Source organism: Elgaria multicarinata, chromosome 10 (assembly GCF_023053635.1).
Source record: "Elgaria multicarinata webbii isolate HBS135686 ecotype San Diego chromosome 10, rElgMul1.1.pri, whole genome shotgun sequence".
Classification (NCBI taxonomy): Eukaryota; Metazoa; Chordata; class Lepidosauria; order Squamata; family Anguidae; genus Elgaria; species Elgaria multicarinata.
In genome coordinates, this window is record NC_086180.1 from 31,704,434 (window position 1) to 31,728,874 (window position 24,441).

General features: G+C 39.5%; 1 protein-coding gene across 1 annotated transcript; it reads left to right on the forward strand.

Moving 5' to 3' along the window:
- Window positions 1–4,064: 4,064 nt before the first annotated feature.
- On the forward strand, window positions 4,065–24,003 carry AP1AR (adaptor related protein complex 1 associated regulatory protein). Its single transcript, XM_063135405.1, has 10 exons — window positions 4,065–4,205; window positions 8,835–8,883; window positions 9,515–9,541; window positions 11,387–11,412; window positions 12,838–12,934; window positions 14,829–14,927; window positions 17,309–17,361; window positions 18,137–18,210; window positions 18,963–19,091; window positions 20,923–24,003. Exons 1-10 carry the CDS (start codon window positions 4,126–4,128, stop codon window positions 21,186–21,188), a joined length of 900 nt encoding a protein of 299 aa, XP_062991475.1. The 5' UTR covers window positions 4,065–4,125; the 3' UTR covers window positions 21,189–24,003.
- The last annotated feature ends 438 nt before the right edge of the window (window positions 24,004–24,441 follow it).

Sequence of the window (24,441 nt, forward strand, 5' to 3'; positions counted from 1 at the left end):
TAAAATGTTAATAGCTTGACCACAAATGGACAAGTAAATATTAACTCTTCTGATCTGCCTTCTTTGGGAATATGCAGGGTACAGAAAGTTATAACACGCTTGCTGTAAGAAACAAGATGTCATTTCCGAAAATAATCTAACACCTGGCATTTTGAAACCTTTTTTTTTTTTAAAAAAAAGGAAAAGTATTTTTCTTTTGCCTTCAATCTTCCTTCTTCCCTTTAATCTAATTTCCAGTTCAACTAACAGCACACATTTTCTGATCTAATACAAGACAATTTTGGAGGAACGAAGTCTAAGTTTGGATACACTTTCATTTATGTACCGTCATATACAGCCAGCATGTTCTTAGTTGGAAATTTTCAGTGGTGTTTTTACATCAGAAAATGAATACGTTTATACAAAATAAACAAGGCAGCAGTGTACTAATGTAAACTGTGAAAACACCACTGGTTTTGACACATGCTGGGTAAGATATGATTGCATTCTGTCCTTCAATTTTCTCTGGAGACCATTTGCAATTTATAGTGTCTGTCACTTATGATTTGCTACTGTTTCTTCTTTGTAGAAAAATGTGTTTGTGTGCTATTGAAACATAAATTCCATAGCAAATCATCATGGGAAAAGGTCCAGTAATTATCTTTGAACTTTATCTCAACATTTGTGTTGCGCTACATCTGATTTGTTTCCTAATTCATGTGTTGTTATAACTTAATTCTACTCTCCTTCTATTACAATCAGCAAAACATGCCTTCAAGACTGACTTCTTACATTTTCTTCCTTTACATATTACCGTATTTCTTCGATTCTAAGACACACTTTTTTCCCCATATAAACATCTTTAAAAATGGGGTGCGTCTTAGAATCGCAGGCGTGACTTAGGGATTTTTTTTTCTGTTGGTGGTACTGAAATTAGTGTGTGTCTTACAATCGGAAGAAATACGGTATATAAGTAACCTTATTAATTTATAGAATGCTATCAATGTTCATATGTTCTTTACAGCAAAACATAAACACACACGCAAACACACACAAAATACTTGTCAGTTGTTTGTTATTGCTTTCACTTCGAATATTTTGGTATGTTTCAGAAATGCCAAACACAGCTTTGCCTTCTTTGCATGTACCATAGAATCATAGAATAGTAGAGTTGGAAGGGGCCTATAAGGCCATCTGGGCTTTCTTGTTTTTTCCTTCACATGCAGCAATTTCTTAACTTAGTTTTGGGGGATTAGCAAATCACATGGTTGGCTGTTAGATCTGAATCCACAAACCCTATATTTGGACAAAAGTGGAACGCAGAAATAAATTAATAAATGACTAAAAGAGGTTCATCCCATGTACACTTTTGTTCTGGTTTACCCCCAAATTATCCCATTTTGGTTTTATAGTGCTTATATAGCATATGAAAACTTGTAAACTTACACCTCTGCTGTGGCACGTTGTGGAGATCCATTGAAGTTCACTCACACATGTTGTTATCCCCACCCCCCAGATCTTCTTTGTACCTCCTCCTATCGTTTATTGGTTGTTTGAAGTGGGGACAACTCCCCCTTTGACAACAGGGATTGGGGTTTGCTTCTCTTGTTACTGAACACCAACGTAGAACGTTAAGTAAGACTGCAGTCAACTCTTTTGCATGCTTACTTATTAAATAAATCCCATTGAGTTCAATGGAATGCATTTCCAAATTAGAGCCCCTCAGATTGCAGTCTTAATTTTTGCAACTTTAAAAAAGGGGGGAATGGGGGGGCTGGGGGGGAGAGAAGCGAGGTAAGAAGTAGACATCTCAATTTCCAGTGTACGGAGGAGACTTCAAACGCAGCGCCAGGACCTCCACTGACAGAGAAATTGAGAGGGAATTCACAGTTAGTGAGAGGATTAAGCCATCCTTTCCCATGTGGGGGCTCCCAATAAAAACTGGACCCCCCATTGTTAAAAAAAAGAAAAGAAAAAGGTGGAGAGATGCAGGATCTCCACCACCCCCATGGAGAAAGTTTCCATCTCTGCTTCCCCCTGCTTGTGTCTCCTGCCATCCCCCACTCAGCTTCACATGCTCAAAGGAATGGAAGTACGATCTGTGTCCTTCCCCCACCAACTCCTGTTCAACTAAGAACAAGAGCAACACATGTTTTTAGGGAGATGAATCAATAAGGGAAGAGACATATAGCCTGTGTCTGTGATGTTAGGAGGAGCCCCACCCCCATGGAGAGCAAGGAGGGGGTAGGAGAAAGGGGCAGAGTAGGATGGAAAAGGCCACACATGGATTCAGAAGCAGCCAAAGGTCTTCACTTGAAACTGACAAGACATTTGGGTGAAACTGACCAGTCTAAAGTGAAAAAGGAGCACACAAGCCTAAAACTCTTGTCTACCTGAGCAAAGAATGTTTTGGTGTTATGTCTAAACCCACCCTGTTTTGCCATTATGGCAGCAAATCTTCTCCTTCTGATTATTCTGTTCAGCACAGCAGTGAAAGAACTGAGAACCCATCCAGAATTCAATCAAGATTGGAGACTCACTCTCTAATCCTAAACATGTTTAGCTGGAAGTCTATCTCGTTGATTTCAAGGAAATTTACTTCTTTGTAAGTGCAGCCCCAGGTCAATGCTCCCCAAAGTATGCATCAAACCATATTCGGTGCAGATTGTTTGGTAAATATAACCAGCTTATCATGGGTTGGAAGCCACCAAGCATAGTATTTACAAAACAACTATAATGTGCTGACTTAGTTGCATAAATAGGCATTTATTTTGCAATTTGGTTTAACTGGATTGTGGACTGCATTGTAACTTGTCAATATTGTTTAATCCTTTTAGATGGGTGTTGTGGGGGGGGGCTGAGTTAAGCCCATGGGGTGCTTCTGGAAAAGGTTTTATCCTGCAATCACCCCAGTTTAAACATGGAATTTTACAGGAATGTGTAACTTCCCCATGCCTTTCTACCACTTCTTACATCTTTTTTCTTATCAGAAAATAATCTGTTGAGGAAAAGACAGAATAGGCACACAATGCCTTTTGATTTGTACTGCTAGGAGCCCTCTGTCAGGAAGCACCTGGGGCTAGCATTCAAGCATTTGGAATATTTTACCCATTTAAATGGATTTTAAGAGAATGTTTTGTATCGGCTTTTTAACATTTTTTTCCTTGTTCCAAAGTTAAGGTGGAGTATAAATTTACAGAAACAAATCAAAGGAGACAGTGAAGCACCAACAATAAAAACAGCTGCTGCCAAGGTCAAAATAGAACCATCAATTAAGCACTCCAGAGCTGAAAGCTCCAAGAAGAGTAACTAGGGAATCGCGAGGCGCCTAAGATGTGAGTGGAGCCAGCTTTAAAACAAATCAAGAAACTCTGCTGAAACAGCAGCCAATATACATACACTCTGCAACAGTGGGCCACATAAATCAACCATCTAACAGCAGCAGCAGTGCATCCAGATGACACGGTTTTGTTTTGGCACTGGAAGTATATTCTGGGACTGAGCCCTGGGCATCCCGGCATCTTCTATGCATGACTATTTCGAGTATCCGCTTCACCCATACGTTTCCCGTTATCACCACCCCCGCTGCTGAAGTAATGGTCCACCAAGATTCCCATTCTACACAGGCATTAGTAATTCTACTACCACCACCTCCCATGCTTTTACCCGTGGGCAGGCGCATGCGTAAAGGCATAGGGAGGGGAGGAGCCAGAACGTTCTATCTGCGCATGCTCTCCTTTCTCGGTGCTGGCTAGAGCCCTGAATGAGAAAGGGGCAGGGCATGACAGGGGCGGGGCATAACATGACAGGGGCAGTGGGGCGGGACCCGAGGCTGCATCCCACAGCCGACCTGGCCCGGACAGCGTGAGGTGGGCGGAACGGAGCCTCCATCGTTTTTTCTAACGTAGCCGTGCGAGTCTTCTCCTCTGTTCCCCTTCACACGCGCACAAAGGAGAGCGTTGGCCGTCACGGCCGTGGCCCCGCCCTTTCTCTCCCTCGCGGCCGCGGGTGCCGTTAGGCGGTGGCGGTTCGAGCTGCAGACGGAGCGTCGACGAGCTCTGCGGCGGCTGGTGACTCAACGGACGCGGCTCCAACCCTTCCGGCGTGAGTGCGTGCGCGTGCGAGCGCCCGCGCCCTCAACATGCCATGGGGAACAGCTGGGCGGCGCAGTGGTGCTGCTGGCTCTTCCCGAAGCGGCAAGCGGGACGCGTCCAACGAGGAGGAGGGTAAGCGCGGGTGCAGCGGCGGAGACGACGGGGCGGGCGAGCTTTAACTCCGCCTGTCCGGGGTGAGGTGGAACCAAGGCTGGATTGTCATGGGGCTTAAGGACCCTTCAGGTGCGCCCCGCAAGATGCGGCGATTGGCGGCTGGCTTAGGTGCCCGTTAAAAAGAAAATGTGGAGAGGGGGTGGGATGGGGCTTAAGCAAACGAATGGCGGAGGAGCCGGAATCTCCATGTTCCGAGGCAGTCTGTCTCCGACTATGAGTCGGCGGCGGGCGAGGGCTGTTACCTTCAAGCCTTGCGAGTTTCTGGTTGGTCACTGCAGGGAAACAGGATATGGAGTGGATGGACCTTTGATCTGATCTAGCTGGCCGCTTAATGTGTACAGAGAATCATATGTGCGGGACCAAAAACACCCCCCCAAAAACCCCATCATCAGAGCTACAGATGCTAAACGGATGCTCTGGCCAAAGTCTTGGGGGATCGCAGTGAGGGAGGCTGTAACCTTCACGACCTGCTTGGAGGGTTTCTGGTAAAATGTTACGCCCCGCTTGGAGGGTTTCTGGTAAAATCTGTTTGGTTGCTGTGGGAAACAGGATACCGGACTAGATAGATTCACCTTCAGTCTGATCCAGCTCTGGTTGTGTTCTTAACAAGGGACGAAATGTCTGTTTCCTGTTTGCCTCTGCTGTCACTCAAGGATCACTGGTGTTTGTTCATGGCTGAGATGGCAGAGTGTGTGTGTGTGGAATAAACAGGTTCTTTTTCCTAATATGGGTATAAGTGATATTTATTTCTGCATCTACTTTCTGCAGTCACAATTTGTAATAAAGAATAGTTGTAATTTTACATTTATATATGCAGACTTTATAGCCACCCCGAAAGCTCATTGCAAGTAACAAAAAAGAATATGTCTCCATGCAATATACTCCGAAGTCTACAGAGTAATTATGTATCTATGGCAATTCAGCTAGAGTTGATTCCAATTCAGCTTGTACCAAATTCCTTGGCTGCATCCAGACAATGACAATAGTGCTAAACCAGGCAACAGTGCCTAGAAGAAAAGGTACCAAGTAATGCTGTGAAGGATGGGCGCTGCTATTCTACAATAGTTGGTGTGGATCAGCTTTCCTCAACCTGGTGCCTTCTAGCTGTGTTGGGCTACAGCTTCCATCATTCACCAGTAAACATGGCCAATGGGAGCTGTAGTCCAGCACATCTGTAGAGCACCAGGTTGGGGGAGGATGATCCAGACTACACCGCTCATATTGATCTTTCTCATCCATTGACCACATATGAATTGCAGGAGTGGGATTTTTGCAGGAGTGGGATGCATTTGACTAAGAGGAAGTGCCATTTAACTCAGTGGGACTTATACTGGATTGTGCTGCAAAGCAGAGCTCTATTCTTCCTTCAATGAAGTGTTGTTGTTGTTGACTTTGCTTACAATATATGTTTGCCTGCAAAAAGCCCCTGCTCCGAAAAAGGTCCGTTTCATCTCTGAATTGTTCCCAAGATTATAAAAGCGTTAACTCGGTTTGTCTATTTCTTTGTTACACATTTATTTGATCTCGAAGTATTATGCCACAAACGTTTTAGCTTAGGGTGCAATCCTATGAATGTTTAGATAGAAAAAAGCCCTGTAATTCCCAGTATTCCCCAGCCAGTATGGTATAGAACATGGCTGGCTGGGGAATGGTGGGAGTTGTAGGACTTCTTTTCTGTCTAAACATGTGCAGGATTGTGCCATTATTTAACATGATGTTCTGCATAGTTTGTAGGGTGGCGTTCTTTTTTGGGGGGGGTTATTATGGGTGAATGAGAGAGAGTCAGAAGCAAACCTCTTAGGTGCCCAGGGAAACCAGATCTGTATTATTTTTTCCAACCCTGCCTCTGCCAAAGGTGGTTTCATTGTACTATGTATAAAGAAATAATGTTCCTGATGTTTCCTAATGGTTTTAAATACATTAAAGGAGAAAAGTGTGTTCATTTTTTATGCCAGGATGGATAGATTCTTCAGCAGTGAAAACCATATTGAAAATGTATTGTGGGCTAGAGAACTGCAGCTAATTTGCATCAGTGCATTTTGCATATTATTTCTATGTTGCTAAACTATGGATCATGAACATTCTGCAATATTCTTATTAGCCTGAACTGTAAAATACATTGATTCACCCCTAAGAATCTGGAAACCATGAGGAGTATAAAACAATGAATTTAGGTTTTTAAAGAACTGTTCTTGATCTGTGATTTGGAACATACATATTCTCAACCCTGTTCTGCCTGCAGATATTTGAGGAATATACAGTCAGATTAACAACTCGCTTGTATACAGTATATCCTACACATCCAACATGGTCATACATTCACCATACTCATAGGGGGTGAAGGGGGGTGTAGTCCAACACATATGGAGAGCACCATGTTGGGGAAGGCTTGTTTTAAAGATCTCCAGATCTTTTGTAATCCTGGTATCCAAATATGTTGGGGTTCACTGGTATTTATTTTATGAATTGCTACAATAACTAAAGAAGGAACATGCTGAATCAGACCCAAGGCTATCTAGTCCAGCATTATGTTCACATAGTGCCCCACCAGCTGTGTGTGGGAAGCTCACAAGTAGGACATGAGCACAGTTATACTCTCCTGCTGCCCAGCAACTGATATGCAGAAGCAGACTCATAGTGGAGGTGCCTCTGATACTGGAGGTAGCAGACATTGATGGCCTTATCCTTCATGAGTTTGTCATAAGTGATTTTTTATGTTTCAAAAGTTAAATTATGTTCTAGAAATTCTGTTTAAATTGTTGTAAAATATCCATTGTCTGTGTTCTGCAGGCATAATTAGAAACTAGGTCAGGTCTACTTTCAGCGGCCTCATTGTCAGCTTTCACTTTACTCCTAGAGAGATGACAACATCATTCTTAAAAAGCCTCTGGGAATAAATATAATTAGAGCTCTGGGTTTAGTTTTGTTATTGTATCAGGAGAATAACAAGAGCCAGCATATTCTGTCACTTGTGTTTTATAAAGCAATAGGTTTATTATCCCTAAACAGTTAAAAATGAATACATCTTAACTTAAACAAGTTCTTAGCATTCCAAATGTTATTTTATAGGTTATTTATGCTTCCAGATGAACTAAGGATTAGCATACTATAAGAAGGCACAGCATATTTTTGAATTCATTGGTTTAGATCCAAAGTGTCCTTTCTGTGAACTAAAGGACTCAATATCTAGTGGAGGCTCTCACTGGAGGAAGAGTGGGAGCCGATTTTGCAATTCCCCCATAGCCTCCCTGTACCACCTCCCACAGTATCCTAGAGTCCCCAACTCCAGAGCAGCTTTTCAGACAGGTGCAGGAGGAATTGGTAAAAAAAAATGCCACCCCTCTGCTCTCAAAAATTGAATCCAACCCATTATATATTTGATGTAAGCTGCCACATATCCAATAGGCTGTATAAAGACGACTCTCATTGACCTGGTTCAGACAACACACCAAACCATGCTTCTTAACCACAAAATGGTTAAGGGAATGCCATTTTGTGGTTAAGCAGCATGGTTTAGCATGTTGTCTGAACCAGGCCATTGTCTCGTATTATGCATAAATTGATAAATCCCATAGCACAATTCCAAATTTCTCTGGAATAGCAAGTGCCTGAGTTCGTGGATGACAGGGACATACATAGATTGCCCATGCCATTATTGTGAATCTAGCCAAGTTTAACACTTGAACCAGTCCATTCTTCACAGGGTGAATGCCACACTCCTCATGGACTGGAGAACATGGCACTCAAGGACTTTTTTAAAAAGTGCGGGGGACAGCAGGTTGTGTTTGGGGTTTTTTAAGAGAAACACTTGTTTTTATTATCTCTCTCTCTCTCTCTCTCATTGATTTCAGTATAAAGGTAGAGTTATATAAATTATATTTCAGAGATATTTTGTTTAAAATTGTACCTTCTTGTGAAGCGGTTCAGTGCTACCTGGGAGGAAGATGGGGCATCTCTTCATATAGGTATCCTAATAGGTTTGTGCTTCTTTGAGAGATAGGAAAGCTGATTCACCCTGTACCTGCCTGCTCTGTTAATAAGTGCTGCAGAAAGTGTTCTGATAAGGGACAGAGCCAAGTGGATCTTTGCCATTTGCCAAATGTAGGATGTTTCCTCTGGACCAGAGGTTTCCATATGGCATTACTGCTGTAGCATCTTTTTTATCTGCCTTATTTTATGCATATGAATTGCAGGAGTGGGATCCATTTGACTAAGAGGAAGTGCCATTTAACTCAGTGGAACCTATACTGGATTGTGCTGCAAGGCAGAGCTCTAATCTTCCTTTAATGAGGTGTTGTTGACTATGCCAGAAGCAGTGATACTCATGAATCCTGATGCTTTATTTAGGATTCATGGTTTCATGCTCTTCTATGTTGTGTATACATAAAACTGAAAGGACCAATCACATGTATCTTTACTATCATTGTGGAAGCGAATACTTGAAGAGAGCAGAATACCAACGTAGTTTAAAATTCCCTCATAGGCAACTATTGAAACTATAGGGGTCTTCATGTTGAAAGGTTGTAATGGGAAGAACTGTTCTAAGAATTCTTGAACTAATTGTTATAATATTGGTGTATTTTCTAGATCAAAATACTTTAGGACATGCCCAACAGGAGAACACTTCACTATAGAGGTGAGTAAAAGCTTTCAATTTCAATGCTTACTATTGTTCACACTTTGGAACTAATAGGAGAAAAAATGCTGGCTGAAACATTATGCAAAAGACTTAGGGTGAAATCCTGTGCATATGTAGACAGAAGGAAGTACTATAATTCCCAGTATTCTCCCACCAGCCATGCTTGGCTGTGTGATGCTGAGAGTTGTAGGACTTTTTTCTGTCTAAATATGAAGAGGATTGCACCTTAAGTCATACATGATGAAAACCTATTGAAATCAGTGGGACTTGTTAATCATGACTGTCCTGTCTCATTGATTTCACTGTATCTGTATGATTTAGTCTGGCTTGAGCCTGATACCTTTACAAGATGATTTTTGGAGACATTTGGTACCCAAGATTATGGCTGCTTTTTCAATAGGAAAAAAACAAGAACTTAGTAACATAACAAATGTAAGTATGAGCTAGATGTGTGTTCGTAGGATTTATGCTTTTAAGCTTTGCCTTGTGCAACACCTATTTTATCTTGAGTTTGCATAGGTAGATAAGCGAGGCCAGGAACTTATTAGATAGTACACATGACTAAAGACATGTTAGTTTGGAACTGTAATTCTTAGTTTAATTGAAATATTATTGTATCTATTTGCAGTTTGAGAATCTAGTGGAAAGTGATGAGGTAAGTATTTTCCTGCTTATTAAAAATCCATAAAAAGATTATGCAGACTAGATCATGAGCTCCTAAAGCAAATATGAAACGAGGGCGGTCCAAAATGGTAGTGTGTTTGGAACATAAGGAAAGAAACAGGTTTGTATGGCTTCGTTAAATATTGAGAGCAGAGTTTTTCCTCTGACTCCACCCAAACTTCTGTCCTCTAGTGGGGTTCTCCTACTTCTATATTCTTGAATTATTTTTGCCTTTTGTCATCAAAATCCTGTCCTCTTTAGATACAAAGATACAAGATACTGTAGTTCAGTTGTAAGTCAACATATATGAGAGCTTGTGTAGCATAGTTGCTGTGAGCTACAAATCAGGAAGTCCCTGGTTATTGTAAGGATTATTACTAGGCAATGTATGTGAAATGCTTTGAACACTTGAAAGTGCTATATAAATGTTAGCTGAGAGAGCCATTACATTGGGCTCTTGCCTATAGCAGAGGGAGAGAAGGGACTGTCGGGCCATTCCATCAGCTCAATAGCTCAACTTGGTTTGTTCTCTCTGACAACTGTTTTCATTCAAGCTCATCCTTATAAAAACTATAACTTTTAGTACTGGTGATTCGGTTTACTTACCCATTAATTTTCTTTTTATCTGGCGTTAAACTGTAAGCTTGTTGGTCTTGTTTGTTGTTGATCTTACACTCAGGGAACTTTTGGGGCTGGAGAGTTGGGTGGAAATGTTTTATAATAGTACCATATTTCTTTGATTCTAAGACGCCAACGATTGTAAGACGCACACTAATTTCAGTACCACCAACAGAAAAAAAGCTTTGATTCTAAGAAATAATAAACACACCCACGATTCTAAGATGCAACCCATTTTTAGAGATGTTTATATGGGGGGAAAGTGTGTCTTAGAATCGAAGAAATACGGTATGTAATCACAGTGTAGCCTAGGCCCATGAGTTTCCATTCTGTTGCAAAGCTGTATATGTTTTGTAGAAAAGGAAAATGTCTGACGCTGTAGTAGTCCATGTTATATCTGACAGTTGAACCAGACGTGATTGCAGCAGATGTGTTTATAAATAACTGGGGTGACCTAAGTTTGAAGTGAAGGGTAGATCTCCAATTTATAAGTGGGGAAAAAAGCAAATGAATGAGGCGAAGTGACCCCACCATGTATAGCCTCTCCTTTCAAGCATTTTTGTCCCAGCCGGTTTCACTTTTGGTATTGGAATTCAGTTTTGGGGGGGGGGGAATGAGTGCAGAAACAACTGTAGGGATACAGGCTGTAAGAAAGAAGAGGATTTAGCACCTCACACATGTCCCTTTTGATCTAAAAATCAACAGCCCATACGCCTTGTTTTATATGTGATTTGGGCAGACTGGGCTTAAACAAAGAGAGATGTTGCTGTTGCATCTTGTTTAGCCCTAAGGCAAAGGAATACTTAGGAAGTTTAAGGAATAACTGGAAAAGGATACGAATGAGAGCAATACTTGGCATGTGAACTTCACACAAGTGATATTCCTATAACGGAGAGTTGATAATTGCTTTGAGATCCATATTTCCTAGAATTGTTGCTGAGCAGAGCTATTTACAAAGACAGCTGTGTTCATGATGTGTCATCCTGCTCTTTCGAACCAAGATTATACAAGGATTTAAAGAATTTTTGAATGAAAATATATCCACAATATTTTTTCCATACATTTTTGTTGATACATTTAATACTGATTAGATTTTTTTTAAAAGGTTCATTTTTTATTTTTTATTTTGTTAAATCAAATTTGTTAGATTTGTTTTGAAGATAGTTTGATAATGGAATTATTGTAAATTACTTCAACAAAGCATATCATGTCTTAACAGGGTGAAAGTCCAGGAAGCAGCCAAAGGTAAGAGTTTATAAAGTGGTTTATCCCGTTCCCCCTCGCCTGCCCCATTGTGTATTCTCCCTGATTCATCTTTTTTATAATGAATTGTTGTGAAAGAATGGATACAAATAAGCAGGTCCCTGATCACAGGATAATAGATAAAACTCAGCCGATCCCTGCTGCCATGGATAAAAACAAGCATATCCCTGCTCATAGTCTAAATAAAAACATGCAAAAAATAAGAAAAGAAATAATGTACAGTATGATTTTTAAAATATTGGACACATTTTACTTATGTGTTACTACAGAAACACCTTGCTTGCATTTCAGCTTTTCCTTTTTTTTAGTTACAGCTTCCCTCTTCCATTTTTGAAGTTACAGCTTCCCTCTTCCATTTTTGACAGAATTTATTAGGGCTGTGCAGCACCTCAGTTCTGAGGTGGTTCTGGTTCAGCCCAAGGTGCCCCGAAGCTGAAGCTGATCGGCTCCGAAGCTTTAGAGCACCTCGGGACCCCTCAGAGCGGCACTGGGCCGCTTACCTGCTGCCATTGCCACTGCCGCCTTGCTCCTGCCGGCTGCCGTCATCGATGCCGCGAAGAACCAGGCCGCGATTTTAAGTTTAGTACCTCTATGGCCACCGTAGTTTAGTACCTCTATGGCCAACTTAAAATTGTGGCCTGGTTCTTCTCGGCGTCGGTGTCATCAGTGGCAGCAGGAGTGAGGAGGAGGCGGCGGCAATGGCAGCAGGGAGAGAGGGGAAAGGGAGGCTTTTTAGGGTGCCGGCTGCACAGCTGATACCCAGAAAGGCTGAGTCACCTCTGAAGGCCTGAATCTTGCCTCGGCTTTGGCACTGAGGCGAGGCGGGCAACCCCCAAAGCGGATCCGGGCTGTTTCGGGGGCTCTGAATTGGCCTGTGAGCTGAATCAGGGGTCTTTGCACAGCCCTAGTATTTATAACTAAATACAAAACAGTTTTTAGGTGTGGTGCTAGATTCAATGGATTCAAAGTCATGTCTCCATCAAAGACCTGATTGGTGGGGGTTTTTAAAAAAAAAATTTGAAAGATCTCTACTTGCCTGTGCCTTTGCTGTTGGCCCAGAAAGGGGAACCATATGCACAAGACTTGTTTGTGCACATGGTTCCTCATCCATCTGAGGTTTGCATGTGAAAGCCTGCTGTCACATAAATGAGATTGGATCCAGCCCTTGCATAAGTGGAAGTCCACTTGCGCAACAGTGCTTCTCTGCCCTCTCCTCCCCGCCCTCCTGTAGTCCTTGTGCACACTCCAAATCTTTTCTGGCAGGTCCCCAATCCTTTACAGCCCATTGCGGGGAGTAGGGTATCATGGGAAAAGCAAAATCTGTATCCATCACCATTGGATACAACCCATAGTGCCCTAAGATGGGTTGGATTGACAAATGTGCCACCTCTTCTTCCTTTTCTTCAGACCTTTGACTGAAGAAGAAATTGCTGATCTAAGAGAAAGGCACTACAATTCCATTACTGAAAAACAAAGAACACTAGATGATAAACTTCAGGCAGAGGTAAGCATAATAACAGTTCATGGAAGCACACTTCTATACATAAATAATGGTCTCCGCAATTGGCTGGCAAAGATGGAAGCTTGGTGTGGTGAGTGAAGCAGTGTCGATATTTTTAACAAAAAGTTGAAAGGACAGGATGTGAAAGAGAAAAAATAAGAGAAATTGCAGTAGTTAGGGGAGTGGGAACCTTAACTGCAGCTCTTTGAAGGAAACACAAAGAAATGCTGTGGACAAAAAAGGTAGTATACAAGCACTTGATTATGGGTAGCTTTGAATGTTACAAGGAAGTGCCAGCATAGGGTACACAAGTGCTTTTTCACACTTTTGATCTAGGCCTGGTTCAGACAACAAGCGTTCCCTCCCCTCCCCTTACACGCCACTTCAGTGCTCCATTTCTTGCTTGTATTACATCTGAACTTGGGAACTCTGTCTTAAGGCAGGATAAGCCATTTTAAGCCTGAGTTCCCCAGTGCAGTTGTAATGAGGAACTTTGGCTTAATACAAACAAGAAAGGGAGGTGAGTTTGGCTCAGATGCTCATTCCCTGCTTCATCAGCCATGAGCAATTGTTTGAACTGGGTTAGTATGTCCAAAGTGGCAACTCTTGCATTTTCTCTGTGGAGATGCATGAGATGGCCTTTTTGGTTGTGGCATCCCGCTTCTGGAACTCCAGTTCTGGAACTGTCTCCTCAGGGAGGCATGGCTGGTGTCTTAATCTTTTATTTTCCCAAGCTTTGATATATTTTTAAAATGTTTTCTGTTGACTGTTTTTAGCTCTACCTTTTACAGCTATCAGCTATTTCATTGATTATTGCAGTTCTGTTGTGTATGATGAGCTAATGTAAAAATGTGTTTGAAATATTTAGTTGAGGGGTGGTATAGAAATGTTTTAAATAAGTGAGAGAGTATGAACCAGAAGCACATCTCAACATGGAGTGAGCAGGTGCATAAGTATTCCTTTGGACATCGCAATGGAAGCATGGAAAGATGATATGCAAGCCACTTGCATATCCTTTGTTGGTAAAGGCCAACAAAGGTTGTTTGGAATGGGAAAGAAATTTATTGACAAACCTGAGTCTACAATCCTACCTTGATGATAGGGACAGGGAAGAGAGGTGAAAATTTCTGTTTCGGATACCAGCATGTGAAGTGTAGCACGCATTATATTTTTATACATGCAAAAACATATATGCACCCATAAAACTGCATTGTGCAACAAATGTGCTTCCAGCAACGTCTGTCTTGCAGGCATACATACCAGGTAGCTCAGATTAATATCAGTTCCCTGCTGTGTGTATAGGTACTTGGAAATGTACATATGTGAAGCAGCATTCAGTATGTAGATATGTTGAGCACACACAGGTATCAAGAACTCTGCCTAAGTTAGCAACTTCCATGGTAAATAACATGCTTTGTATTAATTCCATGCTGTATTAGCCTCCTTCAGGGACTAATGTATCCAGGCAGCATGAAACAGGCTTAAATTAATGCTTTGCTTATGTCTTAATTGTATTTAATGCTCAAAGTTCATTTTCAGTCTTCTCCCTAAACTTGCCTATATTAATGCAGTTACGATAAAATGGTTTAAATGTCTGTCATGAATTAAAGTATATAACAAATATCTGTTATGTGACCACTGAAATACATTTATAAGCCACAACTAGAATTGCTTTTCAAGGAATTTTTATTTATCAAGGTAATATGCATAATTTAATTAAAATTGATGTTAGAAGATAGTATGAAAGGACTTCTGTGATTTTAAAAAAAGTCTTATTGATGAATTTTGTTCCATATTTTTTATGAATAACTTTTCCTTTAAATTGAGTGAACTTATTTTCATAGGAGAGATAGCTAGGTTCTCTTTTGTTAACCCTTATTATTTTGTTCATATACAGTTAGCCATACAAGAGGAGAAGTTAAGAATAGAAGAGGAGACTTTATATGCTGCACAGCGTGAAGCAGCCAGGGCAGCAAAGCAGAGAAAGCTCTTGGAGGTGAGGGGAGAAGACCCCAAAATATATGTATCAGAGCCTCTGTTATGTATCTTGCTCTTAGTTTTATATGCTTTCTTAAACAGAACATCCAAGGTGAAGCTTTGTTTGTAGTAGTTTCTGTTTTCTTGTAAGCTATTGAGTATTTTATACAGGACATATATATATATATATATATATATTTAAAAGTTTCATACTATTGAACTTCGGGCGAGTAGATAACGTTTGGACAGTTATTTAGAATGTTCTTGAGATTATAATTGCCTACTTCTCTTGCAAAAGAATGTAGGATATATCCTTTAGTTATATGGACAGCATGTCTATTCATGGAAGTTAGGTGAATTTTTTAACTATTCTGAGTTGAACTGTCAGTGTAAACCTAGTACTATGTCTGAGCATGGTAGAAAGTGTAGATTGGGAGCAGGGAGATTGTGTGGCAAAATTTAGGATAAGGAGCTTATATTGTAATACTACGCACACAAAAGAGATCCTGAAAGCAAGTGAAGGAGATGCAACATGATCCTATGCTGAACCTGAATGATGGTGTGTTGTAGTGGTTAGTGTTGTAGGAGGATTGGAGAAACTCGGGTTCAAATCCCCATTCAACCATGAACTTCATTGATAAGTAGCAAGTTCACCATCTCTCAGCTGAAATTGCCTCACAGTGTTGTGAGGGTAAAATGGGGTGGGGAAAGAATCGTATATGCTACACCAAGCTCCTTGGCGGAAGGGCAGGATAATAACAACAACGTGTGGGTAGGTATCACTGACAAGGACTCCCACTGATCATTCTTAAATCTCTTGTGGCTATATTCCCATCCCATTCTCTTCTGGCTTTCTTTTACCTCCCCCTCTCTTGTTTCCTTTTCAGCTCCTCCCCAGTAGCCATAACCCATCCTAGAGAAGCGTGCCTTAAACTTCTAATGCAGGGATTTGAAACATGGATCTCATGCATCCATCAGAATTTAATATTCACAGTTACATATTGGCCCAGTTCAATTAATATTTTGCTACTTCAACCACAATTTGTTGGATCATGAATAAATGAGTACTCTTGCCTTTTCTTCTTGAGCACCCGGCATGAGGTATTTTCTAGTTTTTGAAATCACAGTTTCCTGTGACATCAGAACAAATTTAAGCTCTGACTAAAAACTAGAATTTCAAACCCACCATTTGATTCTGTTTTGCAAATCAACATTGTAGACAGCTTTTATACCACAGTTTCCCTGACTTCTTTAACTCATTTTGGAAAAAGGGGAATTTTAAATCAAAGGTGAGTAGAGTACTAGAGCACTATGGAATATAACGGATTAGTATTATGGAATAAAAAGGAATCTTCTTCTTTATATCATATTACATGGTTTCTTACAGCCACCCCAAAGACTTTTGGACCATGGAATTTAAGAGCAAGCTACATACAAGTATAAGCAATTAATGAAGATTTCATAAATGACAATAGAACATTTTAAGAACAGCCATTTCAGGTCAGCCCAGTAGTAATAAAGAGTCTTGTGTGACAGTGGCTTGGTCTACATGCTTTATGAAAAGTGAAATTACATAGGTTACAAAATATATTCTGTTCTGTTGATTACTTCCAGCAATCTTAAGATTTGGAGATGTCTTTATCAAAAGAAGATATTAACAGCCTATTGATGTTTCTATCTGTTGTCTGTAGTGTTGGTTGCATCAGATATTGCATATTTAAATACAATCATCCAACTTAGTGAGCAGCTTCTAAGTGTTACCTATTTGTATTTAGAGAACATGGCAGAAGACAAAACTTTGGTAAATAATCAAGCTCATCTTTATTTTAGCAAGAGAAATATTTTTGCTTTCTTCCACATTTGTTAAAATATGAATTGCACTAATGGTATTCTTTCAAATATAAGTACAAATTATTCTAATTCCTAATTTTGACTAGACATCCTTATTCTTAAACTGCTGTAAAATAGTCAGAACTGCCAATGAAAGGGCAGAAGACCCAAGAATGGGAGAAAAAAATATTTTTCTAAGCTGGAAAGCAGAATAAAATTACTAGCGACATTTAACTGCATTAGAAGTTCATTCTCAGACGGCGCACCCTCAAGTGTGATTACATTATCTATAGAAAGGCAGAGTAGAAATGCCAGAAATAAAATTATCTAGATGCTAATGAGAAACAATCCATCAGGCACTGTGTGCATGATATTAGATCATACAATTTACCTTGTTGAGCAAATTGCTGGTTGTAGAAGTTGATATGGCATGGAAGTTCATATGCTGTCATAACACCATTTAAATGGACTCTTAACTTGGAGAAAGAAGTTAAGGTTAAAGTGGATTCTAGAATTGTTTTTCTTTTGAGTTTATTTCTTGAAACATTTGTTCCTTCTTATTTTTGTTAGCAACGAAGGCTGCACAGGCTAGCACAAAGAGAAAATAATGGAGATACCCAAAGGTAAGATACCCAGTTAGCCTTTAGGAACTTGAAATAAATAAATATAATGCAAATAACTCTTGAATTAGCTTCAGATAGCAGAGAAATGCACATGTGTTGCCTTGTCTACAAGTTTAGAGGAAATGAGAGAAAAATGGTAAGGTGAGCAGCAATGTGCTGAAAGTACTAAATCTCATATTAAAACTGCCTTTTTATAAATGTAATTGTGGTTGGTAAGACTGTCAACCATGCTTTAGATCATCCTGCAGCCTCTTCTCTAGGACCATTCCCATAAAATACAAATAAAATTGTAGGAAATTTTGTTAAAGCAATCCTAGTGTCACAGGATATGGCAGATTTCCCCCCTCCCTGAAGCCACAGACAGAGCTACAACCTTGGGAAGGGAAGAAATTTCCACTTGGATTTCCATCCCTCCCCCTCAGCCCTCCTAGCCATCATGGAAAGCTCCATGACGGCTCCGTTTCCGAGGTCGGTGTCACACTGTTGGAAGAAGAGGTAGAGGGAGGAAAGGGGCGTGTCGGACATGAATCCGCAAGCATCTCTGTTTCTGTCCCTGCCTACAGCAGGATAAGCAAGCTCAGAGGCCCTTCTAGTACAAAATGCTAAAATGGAAGATGTCGAGGCTGTGAAAGCCTCTGCCCTGCCTTCATCTTGCCAGCAGGGCAAGACCGAGGTTCCAGGATCAGAACCATCCAGCTGTTAGGTATCAGTCCTGTTGGATTGCACTCAGTGTTGTAAGCAAGCTGTTTCTCTGAACTTGCGAATTCTTTTACAGCTCAACGACAGAAGAGGATTTTGATTCCTCTATGAGAAATGTGAAACTACAGTATGAAGTTTTTCGAAGTAGCAGTAAGTTTGTGTGTGTGAGAGATGTGTGTTGTGTAGTTAAATTGCTAAGCACAGATAGCTTAAATTGCTAAGCACAGTTATTATAGTGGATATAAAATATCCTTAGACCTCTTGCATGTAGGTATACACTTGACATGTGGACTATGAATTGCAGCTATTCAAAATACAGTACGCTTCCTTTTAAAAAAAAATCGTAAATTTAACATCTACCTTTAACAAATCCTGACCTGCGGTAGACATCCTTGGTTTTCTTAATGAGGAGTCTTCATATGTATCCTTAAAGTAAAATGTTAAGACATTTTGACTCCAGTTATAGTTGTAGATTTCTTAAAGATGCTTCCTGGTATTTGTGCCATCAAAATATTGTGGTGTTAGAATATATACACCAGATAATGTGTTGCCAAATGCAGACAAAATGGCCTGAGATCCAACAATGGCTCCTGCTTGGAGGCAAAGGGGGAGATCATTTTTGCTGATTTCCCCTGTCACACTTTGTGACACTTCCTGCGCTATTGCACAGTTTCCCTAACCCTCCAGAGCACAGTATTGGGAAGTACAGGGTCTGTAGGTGAAAGGACACAAAAATTGCCTGCCCTTCCACTTCCTACAGCAGGAGTGTCCCACTGGGCATTTGCTCACAGGAACTTTAAATATATTTGTATTTTTTATTGTTACTAAACCTTGAAGCTATTGGACTGGTGTATTATCTGTTTAATAGAGACGGTATATATAAAATTGTTTTTTGATCACAGGGCTCTCATCAGATGCTACTGTTCTGACACCAAATACAGAGAGCAGTTGTGACTTAATGACCAAAACGAAATCAACAAGTGGAAATGATGATAGTAATTCCTTAGATTTAGAATGGGAAGATGAAGAAGGTACTTGTTCTGTGCTATACTAATAATTTCACTGATATAAGCAATGTGAATATTGTTGCACTGTTTGAACATCTAAGCATATACTGTTGGATTATACCCTCAAAATGATATTGTTTGTTTCATAAATGGCATAAGCTAGTTCCTATAGTTTCTCTTGGCAGTACCTTGTCTAGAAAGTTAAATGTCAGGTAAATGGTAAAAGAACGTAAAAGGGTACATACATGTCTGTACATAAACACTGTATGAAGTGGAATTGCCATAATTAGCCATTTTAATTAAAACATTTGGAAAAACCTGAACAAAACTGTAGCATTTGTGTGAAATCTGTTACAGGATTGTTCTAAAATGCTTTTTAAAGGAATTTAAATTAGATGTCCTGTTAAGACAACTAATTAAAAATACAAGTGTTCCACCATGATAGTTACTTCTGTGCCATTGCTGTTCTAGGTTGCATTCTTTGTGGATTTTAACTGTAAAATTGTGAGAACTTTATTGTCAATCCAACTGCTTGCTTATTTTCATTATGAAAAACAAAGGGAACTTTGCAGAACTAGCATGGTATTTTTTCTACTGCAAAAAAGATTGCAAGTTTTTAAAAAGTTGTTTGATATTACAGGTTTACAAAGAAGAGTTTTAAAATGCTTTACATGAACTAGTTAAAACAAAACCTGCAGGAACAGGCTGGGCAGGACTTTAAAGAAGATAGGCTTAATTAGTATTTATACACTCTCCGTCATGGCTAATATTCACTCTGTGTTTGTGAGCTTACTGGTTTTCTAATACCATACCTTCTCAGTCCTTGCCAAAACATTGTTTCTGAAAAGAAAATGCAGGATTTATTGTATCTGTTGAATTGAGCTCCAGGTGTGCCTATGTGTGGTCTCAAGTCACCCTGGCAATATCAGATTTGGCCATCATGGCCCAAAATGTTGTGGAGCCCTGCTGTAGAATCTAGACTGGTTTTGTTTATGTAGAATGTAAGCATTTCTACAGGTAAGTATCTTGAATGGAAAAGAAGGTTTAACCTACATTATATTTGAACAAGAAATAATTTTGATACGATCTTGGTGTCCTCAGCAAAATATTTACAATGGGGCAAGGTAAACAAATAAGTTTACAAAACATTGTGTCTCCAGTTTATTTGCATACGTAGGAAATATGCAGCGCAGTTCTCTATTCATCTTTTTGTTGCCTATGTAATTTACATAGTATGTAATTGGTACCAGTTAGAAAACGTTTCTGTTTGACCCTCAGCCAGAAAGGCCGCAAGTATACGTGACGTTTCATTTCCTGAAACAAAAATTGTTGCTTAGCCACCTTTAGCGTTGTTCGTTAATGAAAAGGGAGGCAGATCTTCTGATCTTACCCTAAAAACCTCAAGTAGCCCAGTTCACAGAGCCAGCTCACCATTAAAGCAAACTACAAAGCAAAGTTAGAGAGCCCTTCTGAGTGAGCAGGTACTACAGAGAGGGAGGCAGGCAGGTGGAGAGCTCTACACGTGAGGTGATCAGGAGCTGCCAATGGCCCTCAGGTCTCGCAGTGAAGAAAACTGCACTAGCTTATGCTAGTATCGACTAGGATTCTGCTCTAGGTGTCCTGAAACTGCAGTGACAAGATGAATATGCAAATGCAATATACATATGCAAATTCTAGATGGGAAAGCTTTGTAGCCCTACCTATTGTAAATATTTTCGAAAACATTAACCTAGTCAATAAGTTTTCATTTCTTTGGCTGTTTAATTCAAGATACATCTACTTGAATCTCTAAACTGTTGGAAGTAGATAACTGAACCCAAATATATTGCTTTTAAAACAATTTCTTAAATTCCAGGTATGAACAGAATGATCCCATTGCGAGAACGTTCAAAAACTGAAGAAGATATACTCCGGGCAGCACTAAAATTTAGCAGCAAGAAAACTGGAAGTAATCCAACTTCTGCTTCTGATGACTCTAATGGTTTGGAATGGGAGAATGATTTTGTTAGTGCCGAAATGGATGATAATGGCAACTCAGAATATGCTGGATTTGTAAACCCTGTTTTAGAACTGTCTGCATCAGACAAAAAAAACCCTGATGCTGATCAGCAAGACAGATAATGAAATCATGTGGCGCTTGGCTATCTGACCAAATGGTTGAAGTTGGACAAAACCTACAAATATGTATTGTGCACAATCCCTCCAATCATTGCTGCTGAACAGCCTCCTTAAAACAAGGAAGTTGCACAGTGACAGTACTTGGTGAACTGAGCTCCGGAATTCTAGAAAAAGATGAAACCATGTTATAATGTATGTCAGTTAAAGAATGAGTATGGTTTGCTATCTGAATTCAAAATTGTAAGTGCAATTTTAACATTTACCTTTGAATTTTTATGAAAATACTTGAGTGATTCTGTTGCGTCTATTCTTGGGTTTTAGCATACAGTTGTCTGCACTAAATGAAGCATTGCAGCTTGATGTTTTAATTGGTGATTTTGTTCTATTTGATTTCTTTAAATATTAACATTAGCATAATAATTCCAGTAGAAAGTCTACTTAACACTTTAATACTTGAATGATAAAACTAGACAGCAATGTTATAACTTTTTTCTGTTCAGTTCTAAAAATCATTTTACATGTCAAATTGATCTTTCTTCCTATGTATTTATTTACATTATTAAAATGATCAGATCTCAAGCACAAAACCTCTCACATTAAAAAAGGTTGTCAAAAGCATTGTATAAGACAAGACAAGCTATGAATAGAGAAGTATTGTAGAAATTTTTGATGACATCTCCATTTAAATCACTGGAAACTATAATGGTTTTTGTAAGTAAAACTTTAGAGAACCAAAGGTTCCATTTTTACCCCAATTTGAAATGCCAAATGCTGTTCATAAAAAGGTTTTAACTGTATATGTTTTTAAGTTGTGCAAAATTATTTTTGTTTAACAGTTACTAACTTCATAGTAGCTTATATTAATAGCTATAACTCAAAAAATTGTGTTCTTTTGATGTGGAAGACGGAAAGCATGACTACTTTCTGTGGATGTATTAATACAAACTGGTATTCCAATTCAAATATATCTTTCCCAAGTGTGTAAACATTCCATTCATGAAACAAAGTAAGATTAGTGATAAAGGCAGTAACGTAAGAAGAGTTAAATTATTGTTGAACGATGATTGAGAATGATGATGTTGCCCATATATTTTATTTGTATTACAAAGAGTCCTTTGGATTTTAATTTTCAAGAGAACTCCTTAGTGTTGGTTACATTTTTTGGTACTTTAGAAGTGTGGAAAAACTTCTGTATCTTCCTATGAAATGGCCTTTGGGTTTTTTGTTTCCCTGAAAAGAAATTTGCTTTGGAATGGTGCTTGCTCTTTAATAATACACCAGTGTGTGTGTTTGCCACACTAATGTTTGATTCTTAGCAAACCTGAGTATTACAATGTTCAGTAGTGCAGCAGATTGGGGAGCGACTGTACCTATTTTGCATGATTGCCTCTTCCTTGAGTTGCTGTATTAGTAGTTCTTCTACTCCTACTGTAAGGATTTCTCATTTCTAGCTCCCTGAAAGGAGAATAAAGGTTCTTTGCAGTGTGTATATAAGAATCAAGCTATGCAGATATGTACAAGTAGGTCCCTGGCTCTTGGAAGCAGCTGCTACAGCAACAAGGAAAAACAAAACAACAGCCCAGAAATTATGATCAGCATTAGTTAAGCTATATCTTTCCTGCTGAAGCTTGGCTACGAATGGCAACTCTTTGTTATGGCCACTGGCTGAAACACATAAACTTACTAATAATGGCAACACTCAGATTCAGGGCTCATCTACACCAAGCGGGATATTCCACTATGAAAGCAGTATATAAAAGGCAGGAAACACACTACTGCTTTATAATGATATTGAAGTGCACTGCAGGATCTACACTACTGCTCTATAGTGGTAATGAAGTGCACTGACCACTGTTGGGGCCCATAACACATCTACACCAAGCAGGATATAACACTATGAAAGTGGTATGAAAGCAGTAATTTAGTATGTGTCAGTGGGCCCCAACAGTGGTCAGTGCACTTCAATACCACTATAAAGCAGTAGTGTGGCACCTTCATTTTATATACTGCTTTCATACCACTTTCATAGTGGAACATCTGCTTAGTGTAGATGAGCCCTCAGTCTCAGTATCTGGCCCTCTCACTGCCCTGTAACAGACCTTCATTACTATTGCATTATGATCCATTAACTTACCTCTTGTGCAGCCTTTCCAAACATGGGGTGCTCCAGACATTTTGGACTATGATTCCTATTATCCCCAGCCAGCAGGGCTAAGGGTTAGGGATTATGGAAACTGTAATCCAAAATCTCTGGAGAGTACAAGTTTGAGGAAGACTGCTTTTTTGTCTCTCTTCCCAATTACCTTTCCTTGCTCCCATAATCATGATTAATAGAATTTGATTCCAAGCTCAGAATGGTCATTTATTCTTTTAAACATACTATTCACTGCCCCAATAATAAATTATGGATGTTGAGTGGTCAGTGGCAGTAAACAAATTATCAAATGTTTGTATAGCTGTTTTAACCCATGTAATATGCCAGGATCGCTATAGATTGATTTCTTTCCCCGTGCCTTTCATTTTTTTAAAAAAAAGACAGATATTGACCATATGTACATATGACAGTTGACACAACTTAACCTTCCTTCATGTATTGCATTTCTTAAATGGAAGCTATCTTGCTAAAAATATTCACATGTTGAGCTCTACATTTTAAATGCCTGTAATATGCTTTATTATAAGAGATTTGTACACTTCAAATGTATATTTTTGGTTTAACATAAGCTACTGTGTCTCTTCCTGACTTTTTCATGTTATCAGTCTTTAAAATTTAAATTTCTCAAGCTGTGAATAAATTTTTTACACACTTGAAAACTAACTTCATATTACTGCTTATATTGTAAATTTTATTACTCCATTGTTCATTTTTGAGAAAACAGCTGCATTGATGGACTTCTACCCTCAAGTTCACTTTATTAGTCTTATTATTTAATGTTGATGCCTTTAATCAACTTGTGAATTGTTAAGGGTGTGTGGGGGGGGTTCCCCTGCCCCGTCTCCCAACAATGCAAATTTCCTAAGAACATAAAAAGACCAAAAGAGCTACTAGATTAAATGCAATGATTCCATCTACTCTTGTTTCTAGAATGTTCAACAAGATACCCCTGCAAAGCCCAAGCAGCTGATGGGATACAGCTATCATAACTATCGTCATTAACAGATTTATGACACAATTCTGTGCACACTTACCTGAGCAGAAATCCCATTGAACTCAATTTCTCTAATCCCATTTTAAAGCTGTCTAAGCAAGACATCC